Raw genomic sequence first — 22,973 nt, 5'->3', positions numbered from 1 at the left:
ACGTTGTCATATTTTTTCCACAGAAAAAATAGTATAGATCCATATAGTATTAGCATGTGGGCTCTCTTTAAAGAAAGCCACACAGTTTCCCAATTTGGATTTAATGTGGGTTTTTTGTTTAGAATTGAGTGGAGCTATTTAGGTCTTAAGAAAATCAATTCTTAGACCATTCCCTGGTCTCTTGTGCTAATATGATGCAATACATTTTAAAAGGAAAACCCATGGGTAAGGTAGGTAAAACAAATAATTTAGACGATACCTTTGTGCAGGTATGTTGTTGAAATCTTTTGTTCACTATTAGTGTTGAAAGTGGTCACCTTTCAAACCTGTGCAGTTTTTACATGTGATTTAGTATTGAAAGTGTGGCATCTAGTAAACCTACTCTATTAATGCATTTCATTTTAAGGGCATACGACTGGAAAAAAGGATGGAAAAATAAAAATTCTACTTACTAGCCTTGGTTCAATCTTTTTACTAACTTTAACGTACAGCACAGCACGCGTGAACCCTGATAAGATCATGCTGTAATATATTCTACTTTTGTTGCCATTTCCACTTTTTGATTTGCTTTATGTTGCAGAAAAGTTGGCTGCTGCATTGTGTGGGTGTCTGCTGATTTTTTTTTTAACTACCTAACTAGTGTGACCTTAACAGGGTTTGATATGTTTAATATACACACATAATCCTGACTAAATTATAGAGAGAAACTTCTGAACTCGGAGCTGTTGAAAATACTTTGTTAGGTCCCATCTATGAGCTGTGACTTGTTTTCCCTTTAAGAGGATTGTGATTCAGCTTACAGACTGTAATGAAGGCTTTAGACCAGGGGTTCTTGTGTTCTTTAATAAAGTGTTTTTCTATTAATAGTGAGGTTTTTATTATACAAAAATGAGCTAATGATGCTTCAGATGATGTATGTAATGTATTCTTTTTATTTTATGTGTAGATGGCTCTTGGACAAGTCCGAGCAGTACAACACACTGGGAGGGAATGCCCTCTCCTTTTAAAGGCAGGAATTTTTATTTATTACCTGTGTTCAGTATGTAAACGTGAATAAACTAGTGGATCTTTTGAAATGGATGACACAAATATTTCTTGGATTATGTGTCTGATTTTTTTTAAATTTTTTTTTTGCTACCCATAAATTATTATGGTTCATTGCATAATTTTGAATTTGGGGTGGGGAAGGAAGCATCTGAAGTAGTCTATTTAGATATAGGTTGCGTATGCCTTTCTTTTACTTATTTGTACAAAAAGGATTTTGGATGGTAGTGAGAGAGTTGTTTTCAATCAATTTTTTTGAAGTTTAATGCTGTGAAATGCTTGAATTTTTTTTGGATAGGAATCTCAAACTACAGTTCAGACTCAGATTGCATTGCAATGAGATTATTGTTTCTTCTTAAGTTTTGGTACTCTATATAGATTTGCGGTCACTTGTCAGATTTTTTTTAAGCCATTGTTTATTTTCATACTGACTTTGGTGGACTTTTTTTCTTCAGTTCTTTCTTTAGAAGCATCATTAGCTTGAGAAGCCAGTTATTAGGAGCAGAACTAAATGTTGTTGTTTGTTTTAGCAAGTTTCATGACCGTTTGTGGATGTCCAATCTACAATATGTTTCTAAAATCGCTTTTATTAAATCACTGAATAGACATATGGAAATACCTAACCTCTTTTCAAGTATACTAACCAACTGCTGAGTGTTTATAAGATTTCTTTTTTTTATTTAGCTCTATTTCCTGAAAATTACCAAAACCAAATTCATTACTAAAAATACACTGGAAAAGTTACGATTCACTCTCATGGAACAGCCATTAGTTTAAAACATTTTTGCTTCTTGGCAAAAAAAAATTAAAAAATCTTAATTTTGCAGATCAACCAGATGCTAAGAAAGTTGCTCCTCAGAACGACTGTAAGTATTTTTTATTTTTTTGTGAATAAAACCTAAGCAACTGTACATTTTCAGAGTAAGGGTCTGATGCAGTATTCTGGTAGGTAGTGTTTGGACCAGTAAAACCTAGGTGACTTGACATGTACATCTCAAGTTTCTATAAGTAAAATAGGCTTGTTTGTACAGCTTGCTAGTTGTGAATTATTGTGTACTAGCAACAGAGTTGAGAAGCAGTTTGGCTTTCAGGTATACTTTTATACCTTTAAAACACAGTATTGTCAGAAATTGCTACAGATAGTTTAATGGGAAAATGTTGGCTTAATTGTGAAAGAAATTTAACTTAAAAAATGTTTTATTTGTAGCTTTTGGAACTCAGCTACCCCCAATGCACCAGCAACAAAGGTAGAAACCATAATTAACATTTTGTTTACTGTTACTTTTTAGTATTGATGCATTTCCAGGCAACAGCTTGACTTTTTTCCCAAAAAGACAAGTGCTTGACAATAATAACGAAACACGTTTGTGAAGTTCTGCTAATTAGAATTTAGCCAAAACAGGCATAAGCTCAATATTTGAAATGTACGTAATAGTATTATCTCTTGCCTATTCCACATTTAGAACCTTGTTGGGTATATCATGTCACATGTGGAAGGTGTGCTCCATAGGACAAGTCTGAAGTAAAAATGTTATCTTTAAAAGCGAGAGAGAGATTTAAGGCAAAAAAAATACGGTATTAGCAATTTATGCCAAGCATATCTGATCAGTCTGCATTCTTATCACCTTCCTTGTCCTTTTGCTGCCTCGGGGAGGGGAGGAGGGAGAGGAATACCCCAGATCAACCAAGCTGCCCATATGCCTTTCTAATCCTTAATCTGCTCTTTCCTGTTTTGATATAGAGATGTGCTATATTTTCATATGTCTGTAGCATACTTACAATGCTACATAAATAGACATAATTTAATTATCATGGAAGACTCTGGCCCTTTACGTATTAAAACATTTTTAGCAGAAATAATTTATCATCAAGTACAGATTTAGTCTCTAAATTTTTACATTGTTAATTAGGAATGTCAGTTTTGCCTTGTAATAGTAATATTGGTATTCTGTTTACAGATTATTTTTTTTTAATGTCTGTCTTGAAGGATTTTACATTAAAATGGCAAAACTTCTGAAGTAAAAAGGCATGTGTGTGTCCCCCTCCCCTTACAGTTACTAAATGGAAGTAGATTTAAGTAAATGCACCCAAAGAATTTAACCTAAATGTTACTGTGTTACTCCTCCTTGATGTCATGGGAGGGGGGGAGGTAGCCGTTCTTTCCATAACCATGACAACTATTCCCTAAATTCTGAGCCAGGGTAGTCTATTAAATGTTATCTTTTCTCATATTTCATCTTTTTAGGTCTGTAATGACAGAGGAGTACAAAGTTCCAGATGGAATGGTTGGATTCAGTAAGTAATATAAAATATAATACACAACAGAATGGATATCTTAACATGTTGATATTGCTAATAAGTCCTTTGTTTTTATCCCTTAAGTAATTGGCAGAGGAGGAGAACAAATTTCACGCATACAGCAAGAATCTGGATGCAAAATACAGATTGCTCCTGGTAATTATTTTCTTTTGAGGGATATACAATTAGTCGTAACAGGTTTGGTACAGATTACTGATGATTGAACTAAACTTACTCTTACCTTAACGATTGATTGAGAGGTAGAGAGTCTGTAACTGGAAAAACCTAAACAACAAACAGTCTTGTAGCACCTTGGAAACTAACAAAACACATAGATGGTATCAGAACTTTCATGGGTACAACCCACTTCTTCAGATGAGAATGTTTAAAAGTGGTTACATTGCAAAAGTCTTAAATCTTGTGAATGATTGATTTTTATGGATTTGGTAAAGTGTTAAAACTGGCCTCAACACATCACAATTTACTTAGCAGCTGATGCCTTGAGAGTTAAAAATAATTATTACATCTGTTCCATTTTACAAATATTATAGATAGCGGTGGCTTGCCTGAAAGATCTTGCATGTTAACTGGAACACCTGAATCTGTTCAGTAAGTACATTGACTAATATTTTTAGATCTAAAAATATTTGCAGTCTTTTATATGACTCCTAATCAGAGTGGGTAACAATATAACTTTGCTTGGAAGAATCCAGTACAGTAAACTTCCGATAATCCGGCACCTTTAGGACCCAGGGGGAGCCGGATTATCAAATATGCCGGACTATCAGAAGGGGAGGCTATGAGGGGTCTGGAGTGGGGTGGGAAGGGATGCCACCCCAGACCTCTCATAGCCCCCCCTTACGATAGTCCCGCTCTGCCCCAGGCGTCCCTGATTCAGCCGCTGCTGGTCAGTTTCAGCAGCAGCTGAATCAGGGATGCCTGCAATAGAGCAGCTGGGGTGCTGCTGGGTTGGTCACGCAGCGCCGAGGGCCGGCGCTACAGCACCAACCTAGCAGCACTCCCGCTGCTCTGGGGGACGCCTGGGACAGAGCAGCTGGGGTCCTGCTGGGTTGGTCCCGCAGCGCCGTCCTTTGGCGCTGCGGGACCAACCCGGCAGCACTCCAGCTGCTCTGCCCCAGGCGTCCCCAAGAGCAGCCGGGGTGCTGCCAGGTTGGTCCCGCAGCCCTGAGGGGCAGCGCTAGGAGACGAACCCAGCAGCACCCCGGCTGCTCTGCTCCCGGCTTCCCGATTCAGCTGCTGGTCAGTTTCAGCAGCAGCTGAATGGGGGAAGCCTGTCCGGCTGCCCCAGCACTTCCGGGTTCCTGATGGTGCCGGACCATCAGGAGTCCCGGAGCATTGGATGCTGGACTAATGGAGTTTTACTGTAGTTACTGTTATACGTTGATTGAATTGCACTGCACATAGAAACTGACACATACGTTTGCATTGACAATGAAAGTTTACATATAGGCAAAATAAGAAAAATGTTGCTTGGGAGAATTTGATATAAAGATTTTCTTTATCCTGCCTGCTATTTGCAGTCGCTATAAAGCTTTAACTTTTTTAATTTCAGTGTTTACTTTCATTAAGTAATTATACTGAGCACCTGTTAAAGTTAAATAGCTCTTTCTCTTGCTGTTAGTTTTGCAGGATCAAGCCTGAGGGATCTTATTTAATAAAGAATGAAATACTTGATCTTTAAAGATCTGACTGAATGATGCATCTGGCCCTATTTTGGCTAATAATTATTTATCTGTGCACTAATCTGAATCTGGGTACAAAGTGAGTCAGAATGCTGGTGTGAGCATGTTCTTGATTGTATGTAGCATGTAATTTGCTGGGTGAAATCAATATTGAAGTGTGATGTTTTGATGATTAGTGCGAGTTGGGGCTAATGGCATAAAAATAAATGTGGTCCTATCACATAATGGTGGTGGGAGTAATCCTGGTGGTGCTTGATTAAATCAAGGCTTTCCAGGATGAAAGTCTTAAACCTTTAGATGAGTAAACATGTTTAGATGCCTGCTTATCTGTTCTTATGGTTTTAGAGCAACAGATAATAGCCAATGAAAGAAAATTTTCATCTTCCTGTGCTGCGATGGGTTTATCTGTGAAAATAGTCTTGCTGCTGATGTGCCAAAAAAACTATATTCTCATTGAACACTGAAAAGTCCAGTGAATGTGGAGAGCCGTAGCTACTAGTGTTGACTTAGTTTCTTTAAGCTTAATTGAAAAGTTTACATGTATCAGGCTCATTTGGTTAGTACTGTAAAGGCAGTATCAATATGGGAGACAGTTGCCTCTGAGTCTAATTTTTTGTGGTTTCACTTGAGAAGATATAAGATGGAATGGATTTTGTCCCACTGCTTGTGTGCTAGCCCCTGTGCTCTGTGTGGTATGTGTTAAGGCCTGCTGGGAGGTTTAGGGTGAATTGATGGCAGTGCTTCTTTTAGGAACACCTCGTCCCCCCGTCCCCCATTTTTCAGCAACTGTGGCAGCTTCTTGAAGGGGGAACCTACTTCTTAATGTGGACATACTTAAGCTTTATACTGCAGAGCCCAATGCACGTGTAACTTATGAGATTTTCAGTGGCTGCCCACCTTTGCCACAATAATTTTCTGCATATAAAAGCCAGGACTGGTGTAAATGGGTAGCAAAATGGTAGAAGACTCAATTGACTGATATTGAAAATATGGGCAATTCTGGTCCAAGTCAGGAAGTATAGGGAAAAGGAAAAAAGGTAATTACCGGTACCTAGAAGTCTGGTGGAACTGGAAATTTGCTGGAAGAAGGTTATTGGCCACCATCAGATCTGATAGTTTGAAACTTGGTTTAATGCTGAGGAAGGAGGAAACACCTTCAGCAATAGTCAAAATAAATCAAGATATTAAAACAAGGAACAAGAGAAGTAAGTGACTAATCGACTATCCGACAAGTAAAAGCTTATCAGATAGTTGACTCATTAGTCAACTAGTTGCTTCCCCCCTTGCTGTCTCTATCAAAAAGAAGCAGCAAGGGAGGGGAAGCAGAACGGGGGCTTGGGAGAGCTTACTAAAATGTCGGTGTCCTCCAGCTCCATGGGAGAGGGTGCAGGGCCCAGTAGTGGTGCTCCTGCTTTGAAATGTATGAGTCCCTGCTGGGGCTCTTGTACATTTTAAAGCGGAAGCGCCACAAGGAACCTAGGGCGAGTGGGTGACTCGAGTCCCCTGCTGGCCCCAGGTTCTATTAGATTAGTTAATTAATCAAAATTTAACAACTCTTGAAAAAGGAGAAGCTTGGTATCATGTACATCATAAAAACAAGTGGACCTAAATATGAAACAAGTGGACCCTAAATAATGAAAGACTTTACATTTACAGACTCTACCAACAGGTGAAACAGAAAAGTATTGGGCACAATATCTGTTCAATACCACGAAGCTGAAGAAAGTGACTGGTAGCAGCAGGTCTCATTAGAGGCTTGAATATTTTTCATATTATATAGTTGGGCATCTAACCCAGTATAATTATTTCACTTTCTTTTTTAGAGTTCTTAATAGGATAGAAATCTACCACATTGACATGTTCATACTGAGCCTCATCATCATGGTGTCTCACATAAAGATGTGAAGAAAAGAGAGACTGGGAAGACATTCTGTAGAATTTGATAAATGCATCTCTTATAAATGTCAAAAATATGTGTCTGTAATTAAGAAACTCTGAAATGGTTGTGTGAAATGAATTTTTGTAACTGGAACAATGTGCAGTTAAGAATACGTGTAGCAATAACTGTTTGTGTCTCTTCACAGGTCTGCAAAGAGACTTCTTGACCAGATAGTTGAAAAGGGAAGACCTACACCTGGATTTCATCATGGTGATGGACCGGGAAATGCTGTACAAGAAATTATGATTCCAGCTAGTAAAGCAGGATTAGTTATTGGAAAAGGTGGCGAGACCATTAAGCAACTTCAGGTAAGTTTCAAAGGCATGAGGGTGTATATGAGAGAGGTCAGACTTTGGAATTGCATGGAAATTCAGTTTTATGTTGTCAAATAGGAACGAGCAGGAGTCAAAATGGTCATGATTCAAGATGGACCACAGAACACTGGTGCAGACAAACCTCTTAGGATTACAGGAGACCCGTACAAAGTTCAAGTAAGAAGTTTGTTTCCAGATTTATTTTTTATGGATATCAAACCAGGTTTTTAAAATTATAGAATCTAAAATACATTTTATTCTTCTTTAGCAAGCCAAGGAGATGGTGTTGGAGTTGATTCGTGATCAAGGTGGCTTTAGAGAGGCACGCAATGAATATGGATCAAGAATAGGAGGAAATGAAGGGATAGATGTATGTATGGTTGAAAACTAATTGTTTGCTGTGTACTTCGAGACTGTTTAGTAATGTTAAAAGCTAGTTACTACCAATAATAGCTTTTTTTAACTGTATCCCAAAATGGTTCTAGCTAACGATGTAAAATCCTGGTTAATCGTTTAACCGGTTAGATGTCAAGTCAGCCTATTGTTTTAACTGGTTGGGATAGGACCCTGCTCCAGCCTAGCTGACTGCCAGCTCCCAGCCTCGTGCAGGGGCTGGGGCTACCCACAGATAGGCCGGTTTGGATGTGGGTCCTCAGCAGGCCTCCCACAGGGCTAGAGCAGCTTCCCCCCCCCACCCACACACACACACTCCCTGCAGCAGAAGGGGGCTGCTTCAGCCCCTACCAGTTAACCAGAACTTGTAAGTATCACATGTTTAGGGTGATTTTTACCTATTAAGCTTTCACATCCCTAGTATGGCACATAGCTATTACTTGCTCACCATTGAAATCCTGCTACCTCTTATGTGGAATGCAGCAGCCATCTTGTGCTAGCAATAATGTATAACAGTTTGTTTTTGAAGCATTTTAAGTAGAATTGAAGAAAATTTTTGAAGCTGAAAGGGTGAAGGATGTAATTACCCAAGCTATGATTTGGCCAGCACACAGAGGTGTTCAATCGGTTGTAAAAAAGTCATGGAATTGTAAATCTCTGTGACCAGTGAGGGTTCCTGTTCTCATTTGACACCAGTATCTTAGGCACCTTAATACGTTATTTGAGCATGGATTGGAGAAAAACCGCTATCTGCTGAAGTGATGCCACTGTAACAACCTGTGGTGTCTAGAATTTATTTATTTACATGGCCATCCCATTTGTTTATTGGCTAAGATCATGATTCTGTGGAAATTTAGATTTGAAAAGATTGCATGCTGAGGTTGTGTGGCTGGTGACCAGGTTTAATTTTCTAGTATTTCTTCTGGCTTTTGGTAGGAATAGTTAAAGTTGTTTCAAGATACTGATGATATATTCTCTTAAGGTTCCAATACCTCGATTTGCTGTTGGTATTGTAATTGGAAGAAATGGAGAGATGATCAAAAAGATTCAAAATGATGCTGGAGTTAGAATTCAGTTTAAGCCAGGTGAGTAGATGGGTGAGTGTGTGTAAATGTTTATCAACTTAGCTTGATTTTTTTTTTTTAAGTAAAATGTTGCTAAATTTAAATATTACATTCTTATTCCAGATGATGGAACAACTCCAGATAGAATAGCCCAAATTACAGGACCTCCAGACAGATGTCAACATGCTGCAGAAATTATTACAGACCTCCTTCGAAGCGTCCAGGTTAGCTAATATTTATAATATTTTGTGCAGCAAAAAGCCTTTCTTCTTGAGTTAGGAAAAATCCATGTTTTAGCCATGTGTCTTTTCATTTTCATATCTTAGTTGATGATGATATTTTAAAAGTGAGTCTGGATTATAAAACAGCCTCTATTTGCAGTTCTTAAAGTCCCAGTGGGATTAGTATTTAAAGTCAGTAGCTATGTCTTGTTCTGATTATTCTAGAGCTATTTTTGAGTTTTCTTTATTACTGTACAGTGGGCTTTGGTTTAGAGTCACTGTTTGTTACTATGGATTAATATTGGTTAATGAGGCATTATGTTTTAGTAGTGTGTGCTAATTTGTGTTCTCTCCTCCCTCCCCATTAGGCTGGTAATCCTGGTGGTCCAGGGCCTGGTGGTCGAGGAAGAGGAAGAGGTCAAGGCAACTGGAACATGGGGCCACCTGGTGGATTACAGGAATTCAATTTTATTGTACCCACTGGAAAAACTGGATTAATCATTGGAAAAGGCAATGTGTTTTACAGTAAAATATAGTCTTAACTGAAATCATAACAGTTAATTACCCAGAAGTCTTTGCAAAAAGTGCACTGATTTTTTTTTTTCTGTTTTATTTAGCAATGTGTCACATTTTAGCCATGTTGATTAATGTAGAACTAATTTTCTTTAGGAAATAATAATGGTGGTTTCTGGTAGCCAGAGTGGTGTGTATCTTGCTAATATAATTAATTATAACAGTACGTCTGAAGTTTTTAAAACTCAAAGCTGAAATGTTTATCTGGTACATGCTTTCAGTTGGTGCAAGTGTATGTAACTGTTCTTCTAGTATGATCTGAATTTAGACCTTCCTTATCTCACACATCATAATTACGTCACAAAAGAAATCTCTGCACTTTTCAGCAAAGATCTAGTAAGATGATTTACCTTCACAGAAATATAATTTATAGAATGTACTAGGCTTTTAAATATTATAAAAAACCAAGATGCACTGCATTGTATACTTTTTATTATTTTTAATTTATTCATTTGTAATAAATCTTGCAGACAGTACAAAGAATTGATCTGTGGTAGTTCATCTTTAGACTTGGCGTTACTAGCGCATGGTTTAAATGGACACAAGTTTACATCTTCGATCTGAAAACTAACTGTTAGTGTTACAAGTAACATCTGCAACTACTGCAAATGAAGGAGGCTAGAGAGGAAAATATTCTCATATCTTTTCAGCTAGATTACTTGGGCACAGTAGGTAGCACTTGTTGAGCAATCAAGTTCACTGTTTGGTCAGTTGCATTTCCTGTCATCCATATGAACATGATGGCACCATTCATGTTCTGCTCTAGATGAGCTCAGATATGTGCTCTTCAACAGGCCCTGTAAACTTGAGGGCTACGTCTACATTGGCATGATTTTGCGCAAGAAAGCTCTGATGGTCATTTTAACCATAGGGCTTTCTTGCGCAAGAACAGTTGTGCAAGAGGGCTTATTCCTGAGCGGGAGCATCATAGTTCTTGCGCAAGAAGCACTGATTTCATACGTTAGAATGTCAGTGTTCTTGCACAAGAACTCGCGGCCAGTGTAGACAGGCAGCAAGATTTTGTGCAAAAGCAGCTGCTTTTGTGCAAGATCGCGCCAATGTAGACACAGCCGAGGTGGTGTGGAAGCAAAGCACCATTGTATGAATTTTTTACGAACTGGTTTTAGGTATTGATACTGTTGCTGTCTCTTTTGGGTTGGTATTTTTGGTTTTTGGCTGGATCCCTACTGTTTACAAGATGACAGTACATGTGTTTCAAAAGCATAGCTAGGTTATCAACTCCAAAGCAATAATTTCCTCATTTTCTTGGTGTCTAGTATCTTATGGTTTTTTGTTGGGTATCTTTTGTATGCACACTAAACGTGTTGCCCTCAAAGGTGGTGTTTTTGATTACAGGTGGTGAAACTATCAAAAGCATAAGTCAGCAATCTGGAGCTAGAATAGAACTTCAGAGAAATCCTCCACCAAATGCAGACCCTAACATGAAGTTATTTACTATCCGTGGGACGCCACAGCAAATTGATTATGCTCGACAACTTATAGAAGAAAAGATTGGAGTGAGTATTCTGAGAGGCATTTTTAATTGCTGTAAGGATACATTGGTACATTCATCCTTTATTGCTTCAAGATGCAGTTCAGAAAATAAAGGAAGCTGAACAGAAAGGCTGAGGCTGTTTTCTGTTTCTTCCCTCTTCTGGGTTTCTTGTTCAAATGTTAACTGGTTGATGGTAATTAAAATAGTTAATGTTACTGATCAATATCTGATAGTAAAGTGTGACATGTAACCAAAATCACATATTAATTCAGACTCTTGATGGTAGTCTGAAAGGTCAATGTTTAAATGAGAAGATAGAAATTTCCCTTTCTAAGGTTGTGATTTTCACTGTTCTTGCTCTGTGGATAGTGAAGAATTTGACAGCCTAGGAGACGAATTTGGTCCATTAAACTATTACTGTTAAAAGAAACTACGTTAAACATTTAACATTTTTCTTTACTAGTCTTATTCCCTTCAGGTAGACTTGTGTATGTCATGGCTCATAATGTAGTGTTGCTGGTTTGTCTAAAAATAATTTAAATAATTTTTGTTTGCCTGCACAGTTGTTTCTTCTTGATGTACTTTATTTTCACAGTTTTTGTGCATCTGCAGTTCTGTAATTGAAAATCTAAGTGTGCAAACAATGAGCAATTGGACTAAAAAAACTCTATGGATTTTTATATAATGCTCAGAATAGTTTATACATAGTTTATTTTTTTTGCAGAGAATTGGACTAAACCAATATCCTTTGATTAAAAGTAAAGCTTGTCAATTTTTCTAAATGAATTCTCTGGTTGAAATGAAGATGTAAAATAATTTAATCTTGATTCAGAACATTCACATTCTGACTTTTAATCCTAACTAAAGTTTAAACCAGTGGTTGTATAATTATTCTGTCTCAATCATCAGTTGTACGTGAGCACAGAGACAGTCTTGATAGTCAAGAGAATGAAGTTTTTTTTAATTTTTGAATATTTAGGTATTTTAAATTATTATTAGGCGAGGTTGTCCATAAACTCTGCATGTTGCAGTGTCCTTGAGAGCCAGAGCAGTTGGAGTGCAAGCTAGGAAAGAATTCCTAAAGATTTAGCGAACACCTGAGTGAAACCTTTTAGATGAGCCTCTGTTGGAATTCAGACTTGTGATTCCAGTGTGTGAAAACAGGGTCACTCTTCCCCCGCCCACTTCTTTCCTGTTGTAGGGTCCAGTAAATCCTTTGGGTCCACCTGTTCCCCATGGGCCCCATGGTGTTGTTCCTGGCCCACATGGACCTCCTGGGCCACCAGGTCCTGGCAATCCTATGGGACCTTATAATCCTGCTCCTTATAATCCAGGGCCTCCTGGTCCCGCACCTCAGTAAGTAACACTTCAGTTACCTGTTGTTTTTCTCATAATATGGTTCTCAAATTGTATTTCATTGCATGTGGCTATTTATCTTTTACAGTGGCCCTCCAGCCCCATATGCTCCACAAGGATGGGGAAATGCTTATCCACACTGGCAGCCACCAAATCCACCAGATCCAGGTAAGAAATTTGCTTTTAATAAAATGTTTTGGTCAGAAACACATTTGTACTTGACCTGCTATTAAAAGTGTACTCTACTTTTTATTTGTACCTCTAAATCCAAAACGGTGCTTCTCCTTGGAATCTATTTCATGGATTCCCAATTTTGAATGTGCACTCTTACATATATACCATGTGTTGGTTGTGATCTTTTGGAAAATCAGTTGCCAGAAAAGCTGTATTATGCTTCCTTCTTAAGGAAGGAAAAACAACTGAAGAGAGTTGGAAGTTTTTCAAAGGGACACTAAGGGCCCAAAAGCAAGCTGTTTGGCTGCGTAGGAAAGATAGAAAATATGGCAAAAGACCACCTTGGATCAACCAGGAGATCTTGCATGATTAAAAATAAAAAAGGAGTCATATAAAAAATGGAAAGTGGGACAAATTACAAACAATACAGGAATGCAGAGGCAAGATTAGAAAGGCAAAGGCACAAAATGAGCTCAAACTAGCTACAGGCATAAAGGGAAACAAGACGACATTCTATAAATATCTTAGGGTATGTCTACACTACAAAGTTAGTTTGAACTAACTTTCATAGGTGCTACACTAGCGCTCTGTTAGTTCGAATTTAATTCGGACTAACGGAGCGCTTAGTTCGAACTAGGTAATCCTCATTCCACGAGGATTAAGCCTAGTTCGAACTTACTAGTTCAAATTAAGGGCTGTGTAGACCCTTAATTCGAACTAGTGGGAGGCTAGCCCAGGGAAACTCGTCTGCCCCCCTCCTGGCCCCGGACCCCTTAAAGGGGCACGGGTTGGCTACGGTGCCCGTGCCAGATGCAAGTCTGCCAGCACCCAGCCAGCAGACTCTGCACCTGGCACGGATCGAGCCACCCACCCAATGCCCCCCTGCCCTCCCCCTCTTCCTGGGACCAGGCTGGCGGCTCCTGGGAGCTTGCCCAGGACCGCAAGAGGCGGGCACCCGCCTGGGCTAATGCAGACATCGTGGACCTCGTCCACGATCTCCGCACTAGGCACAGGAAAGTGGCCGTCTAGGGCAGGAGAGCTGCCAGCCTGGCCACCCAGGAGCAGGTGTGCAAGAGAATCAAGGGGGTCCACTGAGACCCCCCCGACCCTGATCCCTGAGCTTACAATGGCCGTCCTGGGTCACACCAAAGGTCCATCTAGCCCAGTAGCCTGTCTGCCGACAGCGGCCAACCTTAGGGACCCTGGAGGGTATGGACCAAAGACAGTGACCAAGCCATTTGTCTCATGCCATCCCTCTCCAGCCTTCTACAAACCTTGGGCAGGGACACCACTCCTACCCCCTGGCTAATAGCACTCCATGGACCCAACCTCCATGACTTGATCTCACTTCCCTTTAAACTCTGTTCTAGTTCTAGCCTTCACAGCCTCCTGCAGCAAGGAGTTCCACAGGTTGACTCTTTGCTTTGTGAAGAACAACTTTCTCTTACTAGTTTGAAGCCTGCTACCCATTCCTTTCCTTTGGTGTCCTCTAGTCCTTCTTTATGGGAACTAATGAAGAACTTTTCTGTATGCACCCTCTCCACCCAACTCCTGATTTTAGAGACCTCTATCCTGTCCCCCCTCCGTCTCCTCTTTTCTAAGCTGAAAAGCCCCAGTCTCTTTAGCCTCTCTTCATATGGGACCTGTTCCCAACCCCTGATCATTGTAGTTGCCCTCCCCTCTCCCAGCCTCTCTCTTCCCCTCTCCCCCCTCCTTTTCCCAGTCTCCCCCAGTTTTGTTCAGTAAAGACAGATTCCATTTTTGAACACAATTGTCCTTTATTTTGTACATCAAGAGGGGCTAGGGAAGGGTAAGTGGAAGGAGGTGAGGGAGGAATGGGGTACGTGCCCCCGATGGGGAGGACTGGGCTGGCTCTGCGGGCTTCTGGGGGTGGAAGCTCTCCTGCAGCCCCCCAATTGCCCCCTCTCCCCAGATGGCAGCCTGCGGCAAGTGCAGCCGGACTAATGGCTGAGTGCTGTGATGTGCCCAGTGTGGGTACTCCGGGCAATCCAAGCCAGGACTGCTTTGTAAGCGGGGCACCCCTGAGAACAGTCTGTCCGGGGTGGGGGTTGGGACTCCTTAAGCACAGCCCTCGGCTAGCCTGTGACAGCATCTCCACACTCTAAGTCCTCTTCTGATGCCCTGCTGGCACTGCTTCCTGCCATCCTTAAGCCTGGTTCAGGGTCCACTTAATGGGGACATGCTAGTTCGAATTAGCAAAACGCTAATTCAAACTAGTTTTTTAGTCTGGATGCGTTAGTTCGAATTAGCTTAGTTCGAATTAACGTTGTAGTGTAGATGTACCCTGAGAAGCAAGAGGAAGACCAAGGACAGGGTAGGCCCATTGCTCAGCGAGGCGGAGGAAACAGTAACAGAAAACTTGGAAATGGCAGAGATTCTTAATGACTTCTTTGTTTTGGTCTTCACGGAGAAGTCTGATGAAAGAATGCCTGACACAGTGAATGCTAGAAGGAAGGGAGTAGGTTTAGAAGATAAAATAAAAAAAAAAAGTTAAAAATCACTTAGAAAAGTTAGATGCCTGCAAGTCACCAGGGCCTGATGAAATGCTCAATGCTCCTAAAATACTCAAGGAGCTGATAGAGGAGGTATCTGAGCCTTTAGCTATCATCTTTGGAAAATCATGGGAGACAGGAGAGATTCCAGAATATTGGAAAAGGGCAAATATAGTGCCTATCTATGAAAAGGGAAATAACCCAGGAAACTACAGGCCAGTCAGTTTAACTTCTGTGCCAGGGAAGATAATGGAGCAAATAATTAAGGACATCATCTGCAAACTCTTGGAAGATGATAGGTGACAGGGAACAGCCAGCATGGATTTGTAAAGAACAATTCACCTTTGTCATTATTTTCAATGGGAAAATTGACCCCGCATAACACATTTTCACTTAACACGATCATTTTCTGAAACCTATCTATAGCATTAAATGAGGCATTACTGTATCCCTACCTTGATTTTTTGTCTTTGTGCCAATTTTCCTCAGAGGCCACTATGTGAAATGCGTGTGTAACAAATAAGCTTGCGGTTTTACATTTGACTAATGTCCTTTTTAATCTGTCAGTGAACATGGTTTCTCATTAGTTCTTCTGTAGCTATTTTTTTCCCTGAAGTGGTGTTGATCAGGATGAAATTAAACCCCTCAAATTATTCCCAGCTTTCCATGTTTCTCATCTTTGTTTTTCAGAACATCGTCCCTATTAATTTTAATTTAATTGAAGTTGATAAGGGTCATGACATTCTCTGATTTCATTCTAAGTAGTTATTTTTTTCATAATCTATTCTGAAGTCCATCTTTTGTTTAGGAATCTTTACGGAAGGAACTTTAAAAATAAACAATCTCTATTTGTTGCTGTATTGAGAAGTAGATGGTATTTAGAGGAGGCAGGTGCCCATGGTGTTACTCTTCTAAAGGCAAATACCTTAAATTTTAGAATGATAATGCAGTAGTTTGTTTTCCTCTGCTTCTCTTACCATGGGCACATGTTTGCAGAATATTTTGGTAGAGCCCAAGTTCTGTTCCTGCTGTCTATTGTTCAAAAGAGTCATTTAATTTCTTTATATATTAAAAAAGTTTTTCCTGCAGGACGACAGAGTGACGTCATCATGTCATTCTGCATCCCGCCTGCCTCCTCCCCCTGTCTAAGCTTGAGCTCAACTTTGCTGCTTCCCCATGCCATTTGGAATTGCTATTTTAAAACAAGCCCCTAGTCCCTTTCCTCCACCGGCACCCCACTGGCTTTCAACACCAAGAAACATGGCGCAGTAGCTGGCAGCCCCCACGTCATAGCTGTGACAAACCAGGGGAAGAGAGAGGGGGACGGTGTGGTGCTTGGGACAGCAACCCGGGGACCAGTACTAGGAAAGAGGGGCTCTCAGTCAGGTTTCTGTGCCAGCAGCAGGCCCTTGGCTCTCCTGCCGCCAGGCTCTTGGGGAGCTACAACGCTGTGTCCAACTCCCTGGAGTCCAGCTGCCTCTGCAAAGACTTACCCCCTCTCCTGTAGCTGCCAGAGGACCCCCGAGCTGCCCAGAATAGCTGACCTGTCTGCTCCTTCCCTTCTGCTACAGGCGGGTGGGCTTGGGCTTTGCGAGCAAGGCTGGGGCAGTGAGCTGCGTAAGGTGGGACCATACCGGGGAGAGGCCAGGACAGAGGTTCCCCATGCTGCTGCTTTCCCCACCTCAGCAGGCTGCCGTGCTCCTGAGTGCCGTGTACATAGGGCACCTCTGTGCCTCCCCGGCTGCCAGGATTAGAGCCAGGCCTGGCATATCCCATGGCTGGGAGGAAAGGGTTAGAGTTGGGTAGGGGGAGAAGAAGGGACCTGAGCTGGAGCAGCTGCAGCCCAGCCCTCCCAGTGGCCTGGGGGGAGAGCCGGGATTGCTGAGTGCAGCGAGTAGGGGGCACAGCCCCCTAGTGCTAGTTGAGTATTTTTCTTGCAAAGCCATTTTTCAATGAAAAATTGACTTTTAAAAAAACCCCAGTTGCTTCTGTGGAAAATTTCGGCTTTGATTGAAAAAACAAATGAGAAAATGGGATGCTTTATTTATTTAGTTATTTATTAATTTTAGCTGCAAATTGAAAAATGTCAGTTTTGAAATGCTGTCTTCTGAGAGTTTCAGGCTACATCTACACTGGAAGTGCTGCAGTGTTGTAGCTATAAAGTTGTGCTTAAAGTGCTTCAAGCTTTTAGCCAACAGGAGAGCTCTTCCGTTTTAATGTGTTTGTTACAGGTTGGACAAGATCATAGTTCTTGTTCCCTTTCTAGAATATAGATCCTGGGGTATACGATAGCTGGGGACATCAGTGATGCATTGATCAACAAGAGGGTTGCTGGTACTGTCAAGAAAGATGTAGTTTAGCCAAGAAACAGGGCTGTAGGTAATAGCAGCATAAGGTATTTAACTCTTAAATTCTGAGAGTCATTAATGCTATAATAAACAAAAAAGGCTTCCCGTTATTCACCAAAAAAACCAAGCCATTTTGGGTATGTGTGGGAGGGCAGAGAACAGTTTCTGGCCAATACTAATCTTGACAGAGTAATTCAAATGGTGGAGAACTTTTGATCACTTCTAATGTGAGCAGATTTCTTTTTGTTCATTTTAATTTTCTTTCACTCAAGAATCATCTTAAAATCCTGGTTTTCTGATGTGTTCTCACTGAAGTTGAGATGCAAGAATGCACACAAAACTGTGCTCATCTTCATCTTTTTAAACCAGAGCTATTCTAAGTAATTTTTCTGACAAATTTTCTTTGGGTTTACAGTTCATTTTGTTTTTTTTCTATTACATGCTAGAGAGCACGGTAATCAGTTTATCTGTTTGCGTAGCCCAATTCTTCAAGTTTTCAGTAAATGAGTTTGTGGCTTGCATAGGTATAGAACCAAAAGAATGACAATCCATGATCTCTTTATTTGTATTTTCTCATTAAATATTCAGCATTCAGTCAGGGAGTGACTCAAATTAACAGAGGGGCATTGAGATGGTACTGGTATTAGCTTGGTGCTAGCATAGAGGTAATCAATTGCAGCTTTGTGATGAATGAACTGAACTATAGTATCAACATTTTAGAATAAATAGGAACCAGTGGACTAGACATGTGCCTTGATTTTTGTTCAGCTTTGCAGTTACACAAATGGCTACACAAGAACTCTCCTGTTATGGTCTTAATGGTAGTGCTGGCATAGCAACTCCTATATTATTCCCTCTAAGCATCTGCTGCTCTTTCACCACATCTTAAGGGGGGGTGGGAGAGAGGATCAGTCTCTTTAAGTTGTTTCTTTGGACCAGCCAAGTCAGAGACTAGGGATGTAAGCAAGTACTCAAGTAGTTGACTACTTGATAAGCTTAGACTTATTTGGTAGTGGAGTTACTATTCGACTACTCCCTCCTCCTCCAAGAGCCGGTGCTGAGGAGAATTGGCTTAAAAGCTGGTTCCCCCCAGCACCGTGTCTGCAGTGCAGGGGAAGCAGAACTACAGTGGTCCTGGAGCTGGTGCAGTCTGGGACTGTTAAGTCCTGGCTTGTGCCAGCCCCTGGAGCTACACCCGCTACAGCTCTGCATTTCAAATGTAGACTGCCTGTGTGTCAGGCTCCTACTGCATTTAAACTGCATAGCCACAGTGGGAGTAGTGAGTGCACCTTCCCCCCCTTAACTAATCGAGTAGTGGAAAATTCCATCAACTGCTTGATTAGCTAATTAACCAATGCTTAACATCCCTATTTAAGACTGATGTTTGTTTTGTTTTTCAGTAGTTTTAAACCTTTCTTGAGATCAGTCATAGTTTTAAAATACTTCAATTTTAAAATTCATATGTTTTAGAACATCCTGTTTTAGTGCTATGTGCACTTCCAGTATTCAGCTTTCATTTTCTTTTAGTAATATTTCATTGTTTTCTGTTTCTTTTCTAGGTTCTCTTTTTCTCCTCTGTTCTACCCCATTGTCTCCATCTGTTGAGTTTGTGTTGTGCTTTCACTTTTTTTGCTGTGGACTCAGATTTGATCATCTTTTTCCTATATGCTTAGTTTAGTTCTATCTGGAGAATCCCAGTTGGTGGGTGTGGTCCCCCCCCCCAATTCTTTTGATCATTCATGTTCATATACAGGATCTGTAAGCTTCGAAAACACAGTTCACATTTTCTGCTGAGCCACATCAAGTTTTCCAGTCCCTCATGTGCCCGAAAGCTTTTGCAAACTGGTGGTGTAGTTATTTTCATGTGGTTCAACAGAAAGAGTGAACCAAGAGGATTGGAAGCAAAGATGTGACTCTCTGGCTACAATTAAAAATAATGGGTGGAAGAGAAAGATGATCAGATATGTAGATGTTGATCAGAACAAAAATGTTACATGTTACAGGACCACGGACAGTTTAAATTAAAAAAATGTTTTGAACTGCACCTCTAACTAGACTAGAGGTTGGCAATAATTTTAGAAGGGAGATCACTTCACAAATGTTTGAAGAGGCCCTGGGCTGTCCCTAAAAGGGCGTGGCCTTGAGTCAAAGGGGTGGGACCAGGACACTTCATGCTCCCCCTGACTGGAGAGAACACCTGGCGGTGGGAGAAGACTTCACATGCCCCAGGCCCAGTCAGTCTCTTGCTCCCTGCCCTGCAAGGGGCACATAGCCCTTAGACATAAACTGCCAGCTGTTCAAAACAGCTGCAGATTCACTCTAGGCCAGTGATCTCCAACTGTTTTAAACCGGAGCTCACTCTTGAATTTAAGTGCAATCCAGGATCTGCCTCAAACCGAAATATCCTTGCCCTGCTTCCTTTTTGTAGCCCTTCTCCAAGGCCCTGCCCCTGTTCACTCCATCCCTCCCCCCATCCTCCCTTTCACCAGGCAGGGGCAGAGTGTTGGGGTGCAGGCTCTGGTCTTGGGCTAAAGGATTTGGAGTGTGAGAGGTGCTCTTAGCTGAGCTTGGGGCATGGATTGGGGTGCAGGAGGGGTTCAGGGTATAGGCTCTGTAAGGAAGTTTGAGTCGGGGGATCTCAGGGCTAGGGAAGAGGTTTGGGGTGCAGGAGAGGGTTTTTGACTGGAGAAGGATTTCGCAGCTGGTCCCAGCAGGACACTGCTTACCTCAGGTGGCTCCTGGATGGTGGTGCAGTGGGACTAAGGCAGGCACACCACTGCCCTGGCCCTGCATCACTCTCAAAAGTAGCCAACAAACTCCATCCCAAACCCTGCTGTGTCCCCCTCTCTTATGTGGAGTTAGATTACAGAGTGGGAGGGGGGCACCTACCCATTACCACCCCCTCCTCTTCCTTCCCTGCCTTGCATAGCAAGGGGGGGATGGCACCAAGGAACAGGGCAGGAGTTGCACAGCAGTAGGGGGGATGAGCAGCTGAAGTGCTGGCATTTGATAGCCTCTTGGCCAAATCAGTCAAGATCACCTGTCAGAGACTCCTACTGCTAGATCCCGATCTACTGGTTGGTGACCATTGCTCTAGGTGCCATACACCCCTAGTGGGAGGAGGAGACTTTGCACGCTCCTAATCCCCAGGTCTCAATTGGCCTGGGAGTGGGGGAGTGGTAGGGCATTAGTGGGCCGTTCAACTCACTTGGTGAGCTCGATGTGGTCTGAGGAGGCTCTCTTGCATATCCCTGTATTATACTTAGGTTGCACCTTCCAAAACCGGACCTGTACGGTCTGGCAACATCCATGGTCTGGCAGGACCACAAATGTTTCTAGACCAAAGAGCCCCAGACCAGAAACCTAATAGCAGGAGGGCTGGTGGCGTCAGGGCTGGTGTTCACTATTTTACAGAAGTACACTTTGCAGCACTTATTTAACTTACTATATTATCCCCACACCTTACCTTTTTAATTGACAATTTTTATAAGCTCAAAATTGTGTATTTTTAATATAAACTTATTCAATAGACTTTAATGAGAGAGAACGAATTCACAGTATCCATATAGCCTCAGTTGGCTGAGCAGCAGCGAGCCTTGCTCGCCAGCCGCACAGTTCTACGCAGATCGCTCTGCGCTGGCTCTTCCGGGGTGTAATCTACTCGCCACAGGTGAGTAGATTACATTGTTTGTCGAGCCCTGCATAGAGCTATATTAAAGATTAAGTGTTTCATTAAAATTTCTCAGAAGAAAAATTAATGCCAGAAAAATTCTTGATCTGTTAGAGACTTTTTTACAATTCTACTTCTTATAAAAGCAACGGTTTATTTCTTAGGTAAACCAGGAACAGACCCCAATTCAGCAGCATGGGCAGCTTATTATGCTCACTACTATCAGCAGCAAGCTCAGCCACCACCTGCAGCCCCTCCTGCTGGACCACCTACGACTCAAACTAATGGACAAGGTATTCAGATCAATCTGTTACAAAGGAAAAACTGCTCTTACTGAAGAAAAGTGGTCCACCTAGACTTTTATCCTGTTAGTGTTGTTTGGGTTCTTCCCATACAGGGGATATTTTACTTCATATTAGCATACATTGTTGGGAAAATTCGTACCTTTAGTGCCAAAACTTGAAATTTGTAGCTTTACTTCAGGTTCATGGATGTTAAACAAGGGCATGCAGAGGTCTTTTAGGGGGTATATTAGCTCATCTAGATATTTTAAAAGTTTTATAATAGGCTATGTAAAAAGCAGTATTAAACTCAGTACCAACTAAGATTTTATACAGACAAAATGGGAAAATAAGCTATTTTTAAGTGCTAGTGTGCTATGTCATGTCTGTATTTCTATATCTAATTTGGCAAGTAATTTTAGTGAGGTGAAACTTGGGGCACACAAGATGGTCAGACTTCTGAAAGGGCTACACTAGTCTGGGAAGGCTGAGCGCCACTGCTTTAAACTATTTTCACTGATAATTCAAGATAGAACTGTTTCCTGAAGTATGTCTACATACACAGATTGCATTGACTTAATTTAAATCAGTTGAGTAAATTTATATGTGCAAACTAAATTGGTATGTCAGGTTTAAACCAATATGAGAGTCCAAGCACAAAGTCATAACTATTTAACTTGTCATAAAATCACTCCATGATTTATATTAGGGACCAAAAGCTTCAGAGGGGTAGCCAAGTTAGTCTATAACTGGAAAAACTTAAAAAACAACAAATAGTCTAGTCGCACCTTAAAGATTAACAAAACATATAGATGGTATCATGAGCTTTTTGGTGGGCAAAATCCACTTCTTTGGGTGATTGGAGTATAATAAGCCCAGATCCAAGAATAATAAGGGAAGGGGCAGAGGAAGAAGAAAAAAGGAAAGGGGGAAGAAAAAGAGACAGTGAGTAGATAGTTCATATAGTTACAAGAGGCTGTTAAGAACCATTAGTACAGGTTGGTTAAGTCATTAAAAAGGTGGAAGATAGTGTGAGAGCCAGGTTCACACGTTTTGCATAAGAATTAACTTCATTCTCAAGTTTAAGTTCCAGTCCTTCTCTGTGTATTTGGCTTGTGGATTTGGTCTGAAACAAATCCCTGCTGCGGCTCTGCATTTCAATCCTTTAAAGTTCCTTTAAATGCAGAGCCGAATTAGGGGTAGCTGCCAGACCTGGCGCAAGCTGGGACTGAGCCTGCATGCCAGCTCCCAAAATACTTTAAATGCAGAGCTCATGGGAGGGGGTGCATGTATCAAGTAGTGTCAACCAATAAGCATCTGCTTATGTGTTAATTGTTCAACCAGTTAAACTATTGCATCCCTAATTTATGCAGCTTTGAACACCTAGTCTTAAATGTTTTGGATTTCAATTGGCAGTTGCATAGCATGTGTTAGATTACTTGTATTCTTGGGAAATTTAAAGTATAAGAACAACCAGTAGTCCGACTTAAAACAGCTATCCCTCTGAGTCTTTTAAGAATATAAGTAAATAATGTAAATACTTAATCTGTGTTTTGTTTCAAATTAATACCCAGATGTTTGTATACA

The 22,973-nt window shown here is 41.1% G+C and overlaps 1 protein-coding gene across 13 annotated transcripts in view; it reads left to right on the top strand.

Annotated features, from left to right (window-relative positions):
- The window catches only part of FUBP1 (far upstream element binding protein 1), a 62,141-nt gene that overhangs the window by 1,238 nt on the left and 37,930 nt on the right, over positions 1-22,973 (top strand). For 9 of the 13 annotated variants that reach the window (XR_012905934.2, XR_012905933.2, XR_012905936.2 and 6 more), the window contains exons 3-18: positions 947-1,009; positions 1,872-1,910; positions 2,252-2,291; positions 3,290-3,339; positions 3,427-3,498; positions 3,894-3,951; positions 7,130-7,292; positions 7,377-7,475; positions 7,567-7,668; positions 8,674-8,776; positions 8,879-8,979; positions 9,345-9,486; positions 10,906-11,066; positions 12,246-12,400; positions 12,489-12,568; positions 21,270-21,398. Coding sequence is in view for 8 of the 13 variants with exons in the window: in XM_025187991.3 (XP_025043776.2) it covers positions 947-1,009; positions 1,872-1,910; positions 2,252-2,291; positions 3,290-3,339; positions 3,427-3,498; positions 3,894-3,951; positions 7,130-7,292; positions 7,377-7,475; positions 7,567-7,668; positions 8,674-8,776; positions 8,879-8,979; positions 9,345-9,486; positions 10,906-11,066; positions 12,246-12,400; positions 12,489-12,568; positions 21,270-21,398 (1,557 nt within the window). In the remaining 5 variants the exon portion in view is untranslated. The remainder of the gene's footprint in view (positions 1-946; positions 1,010-1,871; positions 1,911-2,251; positions 2,292-3,289; positions 3,340-3,426; positions 3,499-3,893; positions 3,952-7,129; positions 7,293-7,376; positions 7,476-7,566; positions 7,669-8,673; positions 8,777-8,878; positions 8,980-9,344; positions 9,487-10,905; positions 11,067-12,245; positions 12,401-12,488; positions 12,569-21,269; positions 21,399-22,973) is intronic. The other 4 variants (XR_012905937.2, XM_075936311.2, XM_075936314.2 and 1 more) reach the window with 1 other exon arrangement.

The sequence above is a fragment of the Pelodiscus sinensis genome, chromosome 9 (genome assembly GCF_052426305.1).
Source record: "Pelodiscus sinensis isolate ZL-2025 chromosome 9, ASM5242630v1, whole genome shotgun sequence".
Lineage (NCBI taxonomy): Eukaryota > Metazoa > Chordata > Testudines > Trionychidae > Pelodiscus > Pelodiscus sinensis.
Note: the sequence above shows the minus strand (reverse complement) of the source record. Positions and strands in the feature narration are given on the sequence as shown.